At 38.7% G+C, this 14,219-nt stretch overlaps 2 protein-coding genes across 4 annotated transcripts; both read right to left on the bottom strand.

Moving 5' to 3' along the window:
* Positions 1-86: 86 nt before the first annotated feature.
* btf3l4 (basic transcription factor 3-like 4) lies at positions 87-3,277 on the bottom strand. 3 transcript variants are annotated; one of them, XM_043251916.1, is made up of 6 exons: positions 3,165-3,277; positions 1,133-1,194; positions 934-1,047; positions 657-858; positions 511-570; positions 87-426 (listed from the first exon to the last, which is right to left on the bottom strand). In XM_043251916.1, the coding sequence occupies exons 2-6, from the start codon at positions 1,184-1,186 to the stop codon at positions 380-382; spliced, it is 477 nt and encodes a 158-aa protein (XP_043107851.1). In that variant the 5' UTR covers positions 1,187-1,194; positions 3,165-3,277; the 3' UTR covers positions 87-379. The 3 variants fall into 3 exon arrangements, with proteins under 3 accessions (XP_043107851.1, XP_043107853.1, XP_043107852.1); XM_043251918.1 differs by lacking the exon at positions 3,165-3,277 and adding an exon at positions 2,856-3,051; XM_043251917.1 differs by lacking the exon at positions 3,165-3,277 and adding an exon at positions 2,794-2,872.
* A 309-nt stretch (positions 3,278-3,586) lies between these two features.
* ptgfr (prostaglandin F receptor (FP)) lies at positions 3,587-6,292 on the bottom strand. Its single transcript, XM_043252721.1, has 2 exons — positions 5,484-6,292; positions 3,587-4,566 (listed from the first exon to the last, which is right to left on the bottom strand). Exons 1-2 carry the CDS (start codon positions 6,288-6,290, stop codon positions 4,255-4,257), a joined length of 1,119 nt encoding a protein of 372 aa, XP_043108656.1. The 5' UTR covers positions 6,291-6,292; the 3' UTR covers positions 3,587-4,254.
* Between the last annotated feature and the right edge of the window lie 7,927 nt (positions 6,293-14,219).

The following is a 14,219-nucleotide window of genomic DNA, read 5'->3' as shown; positions in this document are numbered from 1 at the left end:
TTGTTATAATAATAATAATAATAATATTAATACCCCAATGACAAATCTTTTCAAGCATCTGGAGGAAAAGCAAAGAACCATATAAAACAGTTTTATGATCTTTATTTTTATTTAATTAACAGAAAAGCAATTAAGACAAATTTTTGTAGCCATTGCCGTCATTTCAACTAGCAACACGATAAGCTTTATAACCGTTAAGCGTTCAACTAACCGTCCATCTTTCCGTATAAATGCAGGAGAAAGGTCAGGAATGGATCCGGAGCAGGCAATTTAAGATATAAAAGTCTCTGGTTTCACTGGATAGTGTTGAAATGATATGTCTTGTCACTCTAATTTAAAAATACCGCAGGAGACTTCGTCCTGAACGGCAGTTCAGCGCTCAGTTTGCCTCGTTCTTCGACGCCTCGTCGAAGTTCTCTACAAGATCTGCACAGAAAAGATCAAACGAGTGAAATCGGCTTCGTGCGAATTTAAGGCTTGCTCAGAAGAGAAAAAAAAAAAACTTCATACCCGGGACGTCGTCGTCTTCTTCGTCGATATCTTCCGCCTTCGGAGCTTTGTTGTCGAGAACTTAAAAAAAAAAAAAAAAAAAAGCAACAATGTCAGCACGTGTCGTGAACCCGGCCCCGCTTTAAAAGCTGGCGTGTTTTACCCACCCTGTCTGGGGAACTGCTCGGCGAGCTTGCGCAGACTCGTGAGGCTGTCGGCGCCGAGCTGACTGAGGATTCCCGGGAGCATTTCCGTGAGCTGTTTGGTCTCCGCGTGGCCCGTGATGGCGAAGGTGTTGGCCGACAGAGACGCCTGCACTTTGGGGTTGTTGAAGTGGATGACCGTGCCGTCGTCTTTAATCATATTCACCTGCAAAAACAAGAGCGAGCCCTCAACTCTCTCCGTACGGGACAGCGTGAGATACGAGCGGAGGAAGACCTGTACCTCTTCGATGCCGGCTATGTTATTGACCGCAAGCTTCTTTAAGGAGCTCTGAAGCTTCTTGTCGTCGGCCGTTGCCGTTCTGTGCACCACCTTCTTCTTCCTGCGTGCCGTTCCCTATAATACAAAAAAAAAAAACTCAAGACAGAAAAACAACAATAGCCGTATTCCCGAAGTCATTATCGTTCACAGTACTTCTTACCTTGCCCCCTATCCGGACCTGGGCTTGAAGTTTAGCCAATTTCTCCTGGTTCATGGTGAATACTAAATACAAACGAAACCCTCATTAATCAAATGCTTTAAAAAAACACTATAAACCATCCCCCGGTTTCACAGGTTTAAGGCTGGTCTTAGACTAAAATGCATGTTTGAGCCGTCTCTACTGAAAATATCTTAAATAACGTTGTCTATAGATGCACACCTATAATGTTCTCTCCTGCGGCATTTTATAAAAGCTGCTTAAACACCTCTATCTGACTTGGGCCCGGCCCCTGGCTTAAGCCAAGTCTGCGAAACCGAGCCTAAATCTAGTCCACACCGAGAATGCTAAACATAAACATAATTATAAACGATGAAGATGCCAAGCGTGATGACTTTCTGTTTATTGTAGCGGTTCTGATATCGCGGCAGGTGGCCACGAATGTATAAACGCACGGGAAACGTTTTGAGAACGAAAAGTTCACTTAAAAGGTTGTTCGAGGAACCAAAAATGTTTTACGTCACTTTTGGAACTTTTCTGGACCTCCAAGAAATACGCCATCGGATGACAAAATAAACCTACGTAACTATTACAAATCTATAATCCGTATAATTATAAAACTATGTAAATCTATAAGCCATCTATACAATTCTTTGACTAGCGGCATATCTTACGCAAATAACTATATTTCTTTAGTTTAAATGTTTTTTTTCCTCATGTGGATTGCCGCACACACCCCATCCAGACAAACAGATGAAATAATTCACTAATTAAACACTTAGATAGACTAGAAGTTCTACACGCAACTCATTATTTGATATATAAAACTCACTTTTTGTGAGGCAAAAGCATTGGGAGAATAAGAGACGGAAGGATTACATCCATGGCGGATCCTAAACAGAAACGCGCATGTTCGAAATGAACATTTCAATAAGAAAAATAATACACTAGCTCCCTATTAATAATTAATATAGCTCTGTGTCCCGTCTAATTGTTTTCTAAGCAAAAAGCAATGACTATCATCATGCATTTTTACCACGATCCGCTAAAATCTCATTAGGCGTAAGAACAGTTTAATATAACAATATAATATATAAAATATGTACGCATATGGTTTCCTTTTCACGTGAATGTTACGTTGAACGACCATTTAACAATTAAATTAAACAATTAAACAACGTATGCGCATGTGACAAATAAAATTTGAATTTGATAATTCACCCGTATTTCACACCAAATGGTCAAGTGATTAAAAGCATTTTTTGATTAAAGGTTGTTTACATTTCGTATGTGGATACTGTGTATTTATTATATACATAAATACACACATGCATGCATGCATATCTTTAAGTTATTTATGTATACACACATATATATATATATATATATATATATATATATATATATATATATATATATATATATATATATATATATATATATATATATATATATATATATATATATATATATATATATATATATACACATATATATATATATAAACACATTTTACATTCTCAAGCGTGGCCATTATATTTTGGTATGGATACCCATTTTGAGTCATGATTCGTTGCCTGCCTAAAAATCATTTCCCAAACATATAGTTACTACTTTTAGCATATATTGGCACACAAACATCTAAACTGTAAGTAAGTACACACAGTGCAGTGACAGTCGGTCTGTACGGAGAGGATGACCGCCGATGCGCCTGTCAGCAGCCTACCAAGCCTCAGATCACGCGGAGAACACGGAATATCGCGAAAGCGTCGCGCGAAACCTGCCCAGCCGCGGGTCAGAGGAATTTTCCAGGCTGCGCTAGTCTTTATCGCCGCCTCCGTCTCTCGCACATGTCGCAGTGATGGAGAATAAAGGCAAATCCTGACGGTGCATAATCTGAGCGAGCGCGTCGCTCCAGTATAACACACATGCGCACATCCGCTTCGCAACAAACGCGCCAGGCGCGCGACCAACGGCGCGATCGTCGTGGATGTGGAGTATTTAAAACAAACGCGCAACGGTGTTCGCTACTGACCTGATAAAACACAGCCGCTCAGAGAAGCATGCGTTGAATGAACGGGGCGGAAGTGGTAAGACTAAGGGCTAAAAAAAAAACGTCACGTTGTTTTTGTTGTTTTAAGGGCGAACAACAGTGGTGCTGCCCCCTAGCGGCTCGGCTTTAAAAATACAAAGCGATGTAATACAAAGCCTGTTGATTGCATGAACCTGGTATGACCTTATTAAAACATATTTGATATGCATTAGGGGTGATCACACAAGTTTGTTAAAATGGTAGGTGTGGGGTAATGCCAGTGGATTATTATGATTATAAAGTATTATTTTATTGCGTTGATCATTTTAGACCAAACTTTTTTTTATTTTATTTTTTTTAGTTTTGTAAGTTTAAAGAAATGGCACCACAAGGCACACACATAGATTTTAAGAAGCCATTTTTATTTGGTGAAAATGTTCAGGTTTACTTTTGACCGTTTTTTTTACATAGTCAGCTGCATCAAGTTGAGCACGCATTTTGAAAAGCGGTTTATTTTAGACATAAAGTGATCAATCACATGCATGCGCCACATGCAAATTTATGCACACGCAAGTAAAAACTGGTTCCGCTCACCCTTGCTCTCTTATATATCCCGCATATATGGCCACGCGACAAGCGAACATATACATTAAGATGAGCTAGTTGTACATGTTTATATTTTGTAGTGCTTCGACATTGACAGATTACGGATTTAAACAGCTCTTTACAGCAGCAAAATTTAATTCTAGAAGCTTTCATATAAAATGCTCCAATCTACAGATACCATAAAATACAAAAATCATTTTAAATGTGTGTGCGTACCGCTATGAGACATGTTCTGAGATGTTTAAAACATCTAACCACGATCGTCTTTTAAAATATATTCACATAAAGTCTCAAAACATGCTTGAAGCAATAGATGAAAAAAAAGCTTCAAAAGGATCTATATACCCCACTTATTTGAACAAATCGATTAAAAGCACTAATTTTGTATTTGATTCTTGCACGTTGTACGTATACTAATGAAAACAGGTCTGTGATTAATGCAAGAGACATGGCACGGCCTCTTATCCAGTGTAATGCATATCCCCCGTCAGCGGAGGTCGTCTGACTGGATGGCAGTGTCTGGAAGGTAAGGTCCATGCAGGCAGATGAAGTCTGGTCTGCTGATCACTGAGCTGCTGGCCTCGATGCTGCCCTGCCACTGGAAGCGAAATTCGGAGTGAGGACTGCAAAGTCTCAGTGCCACCTGAAAAAGTCTCCTCAGAACAGCTTTGCGCAGGAGGATGTACACCCAGGGATCGAGGATCTGGTTCCAGGTCGCCATGCGCACAACCAGGAGCATATGAGCGTACGATGTCTGATCCTCACCGTGGTCCTGCAGGCTGAAGATGATGCCCGTTATCTGGGGAACCAGCAAGATGATGCATTAAACATTTCACACAAAAATGATACATCCGCACGTGTGCCTCCAAACAGAAAGAAATGATTGTTCAACATGCTCAATAAGTGTATTTATACATTGCATTTCACTTATGCGCCCTCCCATTTAAATTATAGTGCCACCCCAAAGAAGCACAAAACCACTGCCATAGACTTTTAAATGAACGTTTCTCTCCTGATTGAATGACCTGTCTAACCCAATCCGAGCAGAGAAATACAGCTAAAACATATCTCTTCCATTTACACTTGAACGCCTAGCACTATCTATTCTATGTCTATTCTAACTACTTGTAAAAATGACCCTCTAACAGTATTCTTTTTTTGTTTTACATCTCCTTTTAATTTACTTTTTTTGGACAAAAGCATCAATGTAATGTTATATTTAATAAATAAAAAGTTGTTATTTTATTTTTATTAAAAGCTATATATATATATATATATATATATATATATATATATATATATATATATATATATATATAGATACAGTACATAGAATTTTAAAAGTGTACATTTGTATTTGTATTTTTATTGAAAGTCAAATATTTATACATTTATATTTATCTATATACACACAAATGCTACATATGTCTTTATCTATCTCTACACAAATATACAGAGTGTGATAGATAGATAGATAGATAGATAGATAGATAGATAGATAGATAGATAGATAGATAGATAGATAGATAGTTTTTTATATTTATTAAATTTTATTTATGGTGAAAGCATTTAGATTTGTTTAAATTTTACTTAAATGCATTATTAATTTTACCATTAAAAATAATTATATTTACTTCTTATGTTCTTATGTTTTTTTTCTTTTCTTTTTTTTTGGAGAGAAGTAAGAAGTGTAAAAAATAGGACGCATTTTCTTACCAAAATTGGTCCCCAGCACACACAGGAGACCAGCATGATTGCCAAAAGCTGGCAGACCATCTCACAATGGTGAGATGTGTTACGGCTGTGGCGATGATGATCTCGGTCAAGTTGTACCCTGCGCCGCAGGAGAGTGAGAAAAGTCACTGTATTGCACACTAATGAGACGAGGAGAGCCAGCAAACCCAGCGCAGAGAACAGTATCAGCAGGAGCACGTCCAGCCAATCGCGCGGGCCCTGCAGGTGGAAGAAACACCAGCTCCGGGAGCGCTGCACCTGATACGACCTCTGAAGCAGGAGGGGCAGCAGGGCCACCAGCAGACCCAGCAGCCAGGTCAAACCCAACAGCCTCCTGACGTGATGGGCCCCCTGCACTGTGACGTGGAAGAGAGGACGGGTCACTCCGAAACAGCGCTCCACCGCCATCAAGCCCCCGAGCAGCAGAGGAGTCAAGCCAAAGAAAGCCATGGAAACGCCAAAAAAGTCGCACAGAGACTTGTGAGGGTCAAACGTCTCCCAGTCTTTTTGGGAGGCGTACACGTAGAGAGCCAGAGAGCCGTTGATCAGGTGTCCCAAGAAGTCAGTCACCACCAGGCCGCTAGCAAACATGAGGAAGGCTGCTTTCGACTTCAGCCTGAACCTGCGGTAGGCTTTGATCAAGATGAAGAGGGCCAGGGTGTTGGAAACGATGCCCACCGTCATCGAGATGGCAGTCGGGGTCACAGAAACTTCCTTTTTAGTACAGCTCCCGTTACACACATCGCCCGACACCGAGCATCCGGCATTAGCTGAACCATTATAAAGCATGATCGGCACTTCACACTGCAAACAAACTAAATATTAGGGATAACATGTGTGATATCAAAACTATGATAAGAGCTGTATTATGTACAGTATAGAAACCTAAGTGTGCAATCACAATGCCATTGTTTTGTTCTCGGTGATGTCAAAATCAACGCTAAACAGAACATATGTCTGGCTACTGTGTGTGGGTTTTCATGTAAGTACTGGTGCTTTGTAATGTGTGAAAGTATGATGAACATATAGCTACTACATGTGGAGAACATTCACCCAGTCTATCATTATCTCATTTTTTTTACCAAGATGGCTTTTAGAGGCTTTTGCATTGGAACTGCTGTGAAAAGCTAGAAATGTGAAAATATAAGTATGTGATGGATAGATAGACAGACAGACAGACAGACAGACAGACAGACAGACAGATAGACAGACAGACAGACAGACAGACAGACAGACAGACAGACAGACAGACAGACAGACAGACAGACAGATACAGACAGACAGACAGACAGACAGACAGACAGACAGACAGACAGACAGACAGACAGACAGACAGACAGACAGACAGACAGACAGACAGACAGACAGACAGACAGACAGACAGACAGACAGACAGACAGACAGACTATCCAAAATTGTTAAATAATAATAAATTGCTCTGTTAAAACATTGAAATGTCACTCCAAAGCTGTCAAAAAAGTTTAGTATTTATATATATATATATATATATATATATATATATATATATATATATATATATATATATATATATATATATATATACATACAAACATTTATAATATAAATCTAGACAAACAGGTCTTGAGTTCAGAATTGTATTGAAAAGTACTTCCATAATTTGAAGTCAAATCATTGAACAAATCGTATCCTCCCACATCAAACCAACTTTGCAAAATCCATTCTTTCCAAACAATGACTCCAGCTTTACTCACCGTAATCTGCTAATGATTTGAGCGTCAGTGCCTCGGGGGTCTGCCGGAGCTCGACTGTGAGAGAAGCTGAAGAGCAGTCTGTGAGGAGCGCGCTCTGAATTCACTGCAGTACAGATGACTTCCCCATCGCGCGGCGAGGTGCGAGACGTGGTTTGCTCAAAATGTCTTCAATATTACAGTCCTATCGGCTTTGGTCTACCGTTATAACATAATAAAATAATCTGGTATGATTATGGACCCGAACAGATATTACAACGTGTTATTTTCAATCCTACCAGAGCTGGCACCCGCTGCGCGCGCCAAATCGTGCCATTACGCGCTGGATGTTTCCCGGGGTCATGATATAAAACTATTTTTTTTCTACATACATTCATATTTATTGATTGTAAGAAGTTTGTTTGTCTATGTTTAAGTATTCATAAACTGCATGCAAATAACATAAAGTTTTACTTTCTCTCGGTTGACGCACAGCCTAGAGAGTAATGACGCTTTACAATAATCTGCAATTATTATAGCAATATTTATAGCAATAGTTTGTTCCAGTATTGTTCAGTGTTCATGGCAAATAATGTACAACAAAATAACAACTAAATAACAACCAAAAATAAAGAAAATTGACACAGCGCTAGCTTTTATTTCTACATATTTTTATTTCATCAAAACACACCAACAGTTTTTTAACGAGGGAGACGAAAGGCACTTTTTGTGGAGTGATTCACAATGTGGCCAAGTTCACTTTCAGGAACAGTAACACTGCAAAAACACACCCCTTTTCATGAAATGTAAAACATGAGCTAGATGGATTTAGCTGGGATGAGCTAGTGCACGAAAGGATATAAAGTTGACATAAAAGGGACTTGCATGAAGAAAAGTCTGCATGTGACTTGGTGATTAGTGAACTCAACTACTGTTCTTTGAAGTGTTCGAAACGAGGAGGTTTAATGTAAAGCTTTCAAGCTTTATAGAATAACTTTTATTGTCTTTTAATGGAAGAGAGAGAGAAATACCATATGGTTTTGCTCTGGTCCACATCCAAAATTTTCCAAAAAATACACAGAAACCTATGGAGACACATAAAATCCAAAAAGACACATCAGAGTGTATCAGTCTTTGCTTTCATATTTCTCAGCTGAGGTCCATAGAATCTTCATATTCCCACTACAGTGCTCCAGACACACTTAATCTCTTCTACATGTTCTCCTCTGTCTCCCTCCATCGCCTCTTTAACATGATTTTACCACATTCTTTAAAGGCAAACCTAAAACCACCAACCGTCAGGTCTCAGCTCCGGCACATATAGTGATAACAAGTCGCTAGCGATATGCTAATTGACGTCAACATGAAACTGCTTAAGATTTGTTATAAAAACGACTCATTTTAGAGTCCTTCTTTTGAGAGACAATAACTTTATACATGGTGCTCGCAGGATGTTTTCATTCACACGCACTCGTGAACTCAAACCAACCTCATCTACTGCTATAACTTCCCTCTTCTCCTTCTGTTCCTCCACTGAGACTGAGAAGTATATTTCCCTGTCCAGCTGTCCTCTACACCCAATCCACTCACACCTCCAAGCAGTCTCTTCTACTCTTCTACCACACATATCATCATATCATTGCTTCTCAATGGCATTTTCCAATGGCTCTGGTAACCTTGCTGCACAAAAATCTACGTTAAACATAATTATAGATAGCTACAGACCTCTCTCTCTCTCCTTCCGTTTATAGCAAAAACTCTTGAATGAATTGTTTTCAACCAGGAAGCATTGTTTCTTCTACAGAATAATCAACTGGACATCAGCCAGTCAGGTTTCAGAAGTCGCTATTCGACTGAGACTGCACTACTGTCTGCGGATCATCACTTTCTCATGTCCACCCCCTTTGGTTTGAATCCTATCTCACAGGTAGGTCTTTCGGGGTGGTCTGGGGATGGGACGTTTTCAAAGATTATGAACTGGTTACTGGAGTTCCTCAAGGATCTTGGACCCTTCTTCTTCTCCACATACACTACATGACTGGGACCCATCATACAGGCACATGGTTTCTCCTTCCATTGCTATTCTGATGACACACGTCTCTATCTTTCATTTCAACCAGATGACCCAACAGCAGCGGCACGGATCTCAGGTTGCCCGGAATAAAAACACCTACAGCTCAACCTGGCAAAGACTGAGCTTCTCGGTTTTCAACGGCACCACAACAGTAGCATGATTTTACCATCAAGCTGGGTTTTAGCAACAATTACCCCACCAAGTAAGGTGCAGGTTTGTATTGCACAACATCAAAAAAAATAAAGAAGATGAGGCCCTTTTAACGGAGCACACTGCAAAACCTCTTGTCCAACTCTGCTAAATGAATACAATAATTTTCAAATAATTTACCAGATTCATAGTTAATCTAAACCTGAAAATGTACAAAAAATGTGCTCATCGGTTTTGGAGAAATGTATCACCAATAGATCCTCTACAGTGAATGGGTCCAAACATGTGATAAAATAAAGTAATCCACATGACTCCAGTCCATGAATTAATGTCTGGTGAAGCAAAAAGCTACATGATTCTAAGAAACAAATCTATTTTAAGGCTTTCAACTTTAAAAAAGTCCATCATAATGCTTTCTCCAAAAACATCCAGATGTTTGTTTGCTGCATTTTGGACTGTTTTCGCTAGTAACCAGTGCTTGATCTTTGAATATTTATTTCACGGTTCAGAGAAGACAACTTTTTCTATATTAGACTATATTATAAATAATATTCTATTAAAAATAAACATTATGATGGCCTGGTGGCAAGTACTTGTGAGTTATTGTAATGTTTTTATCAGCTGTCTGGACCGTCATTCTGCGGCACCCATTCACTGCAGAAGATACATTAGTGAGCAAGTGATATAATGCTACATTTCTCCAAATCTCTTCCCATGAAGAGAAGATATTGGGTGGATTTTGAATTTTTCATGAATTATTCCTGAAATAGCATGAACAAATGTCTTTCTGGTTTTATTTGGCGACCTCTAAAAGAATTATTATGCACGCATGAAATTATTTTACAGATGTCATTTCTTTTCTGGACCTTGATCGCTGTCTATAGGAGGGTCAGGGAGCTCTCAGAATTCATCCACAATATCTTCATTTGTGTTTCGAAGATGAACAAAGTTCTTACAGGCGTGGGACGGCATGAGGTTGAGCAATTAATGACAGAATATTAATTTCTGGTTGAACTATCCCTTTAATGACTACTTTATGATAAGTCAGTCTGATGGGTGCATAGAAGGACAATCTTAGACAAAAAGCTGGTAAGGCAAAATATTTCCTGTGGCAGGCTGTACTTACCAGAAAAGGCTTCTCAGTCGACTAAAGTAAATACAAAAAATCTAAAAATAAGGTTTGTCAAAGTAAGGCCATTTCACAACATTAACTCGATTGCTTCTGGTAAAACAGTGTGGCCAAAAACAAGTGGGAGTAAAAAGGACACATGTAAATAAATAAATATGACACCTCTGGCTCTGAAATACAGATTTGCACCATAACACTGAGTGAGCACAGAGAGAATAGAAGGAAAGGATACTTGTGCCTTCGCAGAGAACAAGGTTTGTAATACTAAAATGAATCATGACCTACAAGTCTTCAAGCCCAGAAAATGAGAATGAAGAGTGTCTCTCTTTAGAGTGTAATGCAGTGAGGCCGTCTTTCTCAGGGCAGGTCAGAAAGTATCTCTGAAAGAGCAAAAGCACACACCGAAATGAGCTGCATTACTCTTTGTAACATAAAAATGGAGCGTGGTTTTGTGCTATTTCTCTATTCTATTACTCTAGGACTCTATAAGACCTTCAATTAATCTCGCTGGAATCCTGTTGTGTTTATGCACTATAAAACGTTTAAACATAATACAAGAATAATGTAAATCTAAAATATATTTTTGGATATTATGGATTATGAGAATATAAATACAAAAAATATATTTTTTTGTAATATGCATTTATTTTTTATCTCATTTGCTCAATGACTCCTGAACTCCAAAGCCCTGCAGTGATTGGTCGATTTCATTTAGAGCAGTGTTTGTGAGCGGTGCTGCTTTATGTACAGCCATTACCGGGGAAAAAGATATTTTTAACTCTTGAAAACCGGCACATATAGTGAAAACAAGTGGGTGGTGATATGCTAATATTTCATGTTGACCGCTTAAGGTTTGTTTTAAAAACGGCTCATGTCAGAGTCCTTCTTTTGAGAGACAATAACTTTACACATGGTGCTTGCAGGGTGTTTTCATTCACTTAAAGCTGTGTTCGATTTTTTATGTTTTTGAAAGAATATTCGTATCATGCGCACCAATTCTTTTGATCGAAAATAGCCTACATTAATCAATAATATTATTATAATTTAAAATAACTACTGTAAAATATATTTTCAAATGTCATTTATACCTGTGAGGCAAAGCTGAATCAGCAGCATTGTTCATCCAGTCCTGCCACTTGAGTTTACAGAAATCATTCTAATAAACTGATTTGCTCAAGAACCCTTTTTTCTTACTATTATTTTGAAAAAAAGTTGTGCTGATTTATATTTTCGAATGAAAATATCTGTTATAACCCATGTCTTTTCCTTCTCTGCTCAACAGTCTGTCTGTCTCTCCCTATATTGCTGCTCCGAGTGCTGTCTAAAAGCATGAATATGACAGCAGTTATGGAATATTTTTCATATAATAATATCTCTGAGCGCCTGTCTTTAAATCTGACTGCAATACGATCAAGTTCACAATGGCAAATGAGGTTCTTGAAAAATAAAAGGACATTTTGATTTTACAAGATGCCTCATGGCTAGATGTAAAATAAAAATACTTATTGTAGTTTTAAAGTCATGGACAGTGATAATCGATGAGAAAATCTGTCACAAATCTGCATTACACATAGCCACTAATCAGGCTAAGAAGAACCATTTTTGGTTCCACAAAGAACCATTCAGTCAAAGGTTCTTTAAAGAACCATCTCTTTCTTACCTTATTAAAATCTGAAGAACCTTTTTTTTCCCGCCACAATAAACCTTTTGCGAAACATAAAGAGTCTTCAGATGTTAAAGGTTCTTTATGGAACCATTTAGACAAAAAGCTTTTTCTATGGTATCACCAGTATTTAAGAGATACCGATCACAATCCTGCTCTCTTTTTTAAAGGAAACATGCAGGAGGCATGCACCATCAGTTAAGGTACTGTAAATCGCTTTGGATGAAATCAAATGCTAAATAACAAACGGATAAATTTATATCTTATAGGTGCACTTTCAGAGTTCTTCATTCAAGAACTCATGCAAGTCAAGAGCCACTAGAGGGCAAAGTCTGTCTATACAACAGTCCAAAATGTAGCCTAACCTCCTTTTCTTGATCATGCGCTTTTGAAACGGTACTCTAACATACTACTATTTCTACAAAATATAATATGCATACTGCGGCATGCAACAAAAGCAGGGTATGTAAATTGTGTGAATGATTTTTGATTGTGTGAAATTTGTGGTACATAGCTGAGCGCGCTGCATTAAAAGTCTCAGAATTCAACAAGCTCATTGTATATACTAAGCAAGCGAGTATCCCATTCGAAACATACCAGAGATTCAGTAATCAGACCTAAAGGAATAATTCACCCAAGAACCATCATGTTGTTGTTCACCATCGACTTTCACAGAATGGAAAAAAATGCTATGCATGAAACTAACATGCTTTAAAACATCTTGTGTTCAGCAGAAGATAGAAACTCATACAGGCCTCGAACAACTTGAAAACAGAATTTTTTTCCCTTTTAAAAGGGCTAAGCAGACATAAAGAGTTTCATTTATGCTGGAAATTATGTTTTTTTTGTAAGACGAGAACAGAAGTGTTACGCAGCGAAACTAAATGAGTTTTTGAAATAATAAACCGAATCCAGCAATCGTCAGCACTAATATTCCAGCTGCTCCTTTCACATTCAGAATGCAATCAAAAAGGGAAAGAGGGCATCTTGAGCTTTTATTATATGGCGCAGCAGCGAACTTACATCGCAAACAAAACAACAGCATCCAATTTTGAGATTTAATTAGATTGCGAAAAACCGTAAGAACTTTCAGGAGCAGCATCGGTGTGGGATGTGCAGGTGTGTTCTTGAGCTTATATAGCTTTTGTTAAAAATATGTCATGCTTTTGATCTGTGGGTGGCCAGGTCTTATCCGTATCTATTTCTGTTACTTATTAGGGCGCAAAAAGAAGCACCTCCCCGAGACATCTGTCACCACTGTCAAAAAAAAACAAGAGCGAAGACGCAGAGTTCCTGCTTTTATTAACACTTGTGGAAAACACAGTGCTCAGCCGACGCTCTTCTCCGACCAAACGTCTTACAAATCAACCACCTTTCGCTCTGTCCTTCCTCAGAGTTGCATTTTACACACACACACACACACACACACACACACACTCTCTCTCTTTCTCTCTCGGTGTCTTCCTCTTTGTCTCTTTCTCTGCCGCTTTACGTCCTTGCTGGGTCATTGCACCTCTATTGGAATCAGTTACATGAGAGCTCTGGTATTTGCTGACTATCGTCTGGCGGGATATTGGAGTCAACGACCCTGCAGATTCACCAGAGGTCATCGGGAAAACCCAATGCTTTTTTGTGTTTAAAAGGGCCACGATACAACGATGCTGGTTAGGATATTGATAGACATATACTTTGTAGATCAAAACCACTGGCAGCTCATCCATCACAGATATCCTCAGGGTTGCAAATATATTCATCATTTATTAAACAAATTATATATAATTGATAATTAGCGGACTTTGATGGAGATCCGCTTTCCTTGCCTTCGGCCACTCTTATTTCGATATGTTTTCCTAAGTAGTGCTGTAATACATTATAGGCCTGTTGGCAAATTCAGTCGGGGATTTTTGAGTGTAGACCAGGGCTGATGTTAATGAGTCCAGCTGAGTTTGACAGATCCCTGCTGTCTGGCACTCCAGCATACTTAAAGCAGGAA

The sequence above is a fragment of the Puntigrus tetrazona genome, chromosome 11, assembly GCF_018831695.1.
Source record: "Puntigrus tetrazona isolate hp1 chromosome 11, ASM1883169v1, whole genome shotgun sequence".
Taxonomy (NCBI): Eukaryota; Metazoa; Chordata; class Actinopteri; order Cypriniformes; family Cyprinidae; genus Puntigrus; species Puntigrus tetrazona.
Note: the sequence above shows the minus strand (reverse complement) of the source record. Positions and strands in the feature narration are given on the sequence as shown.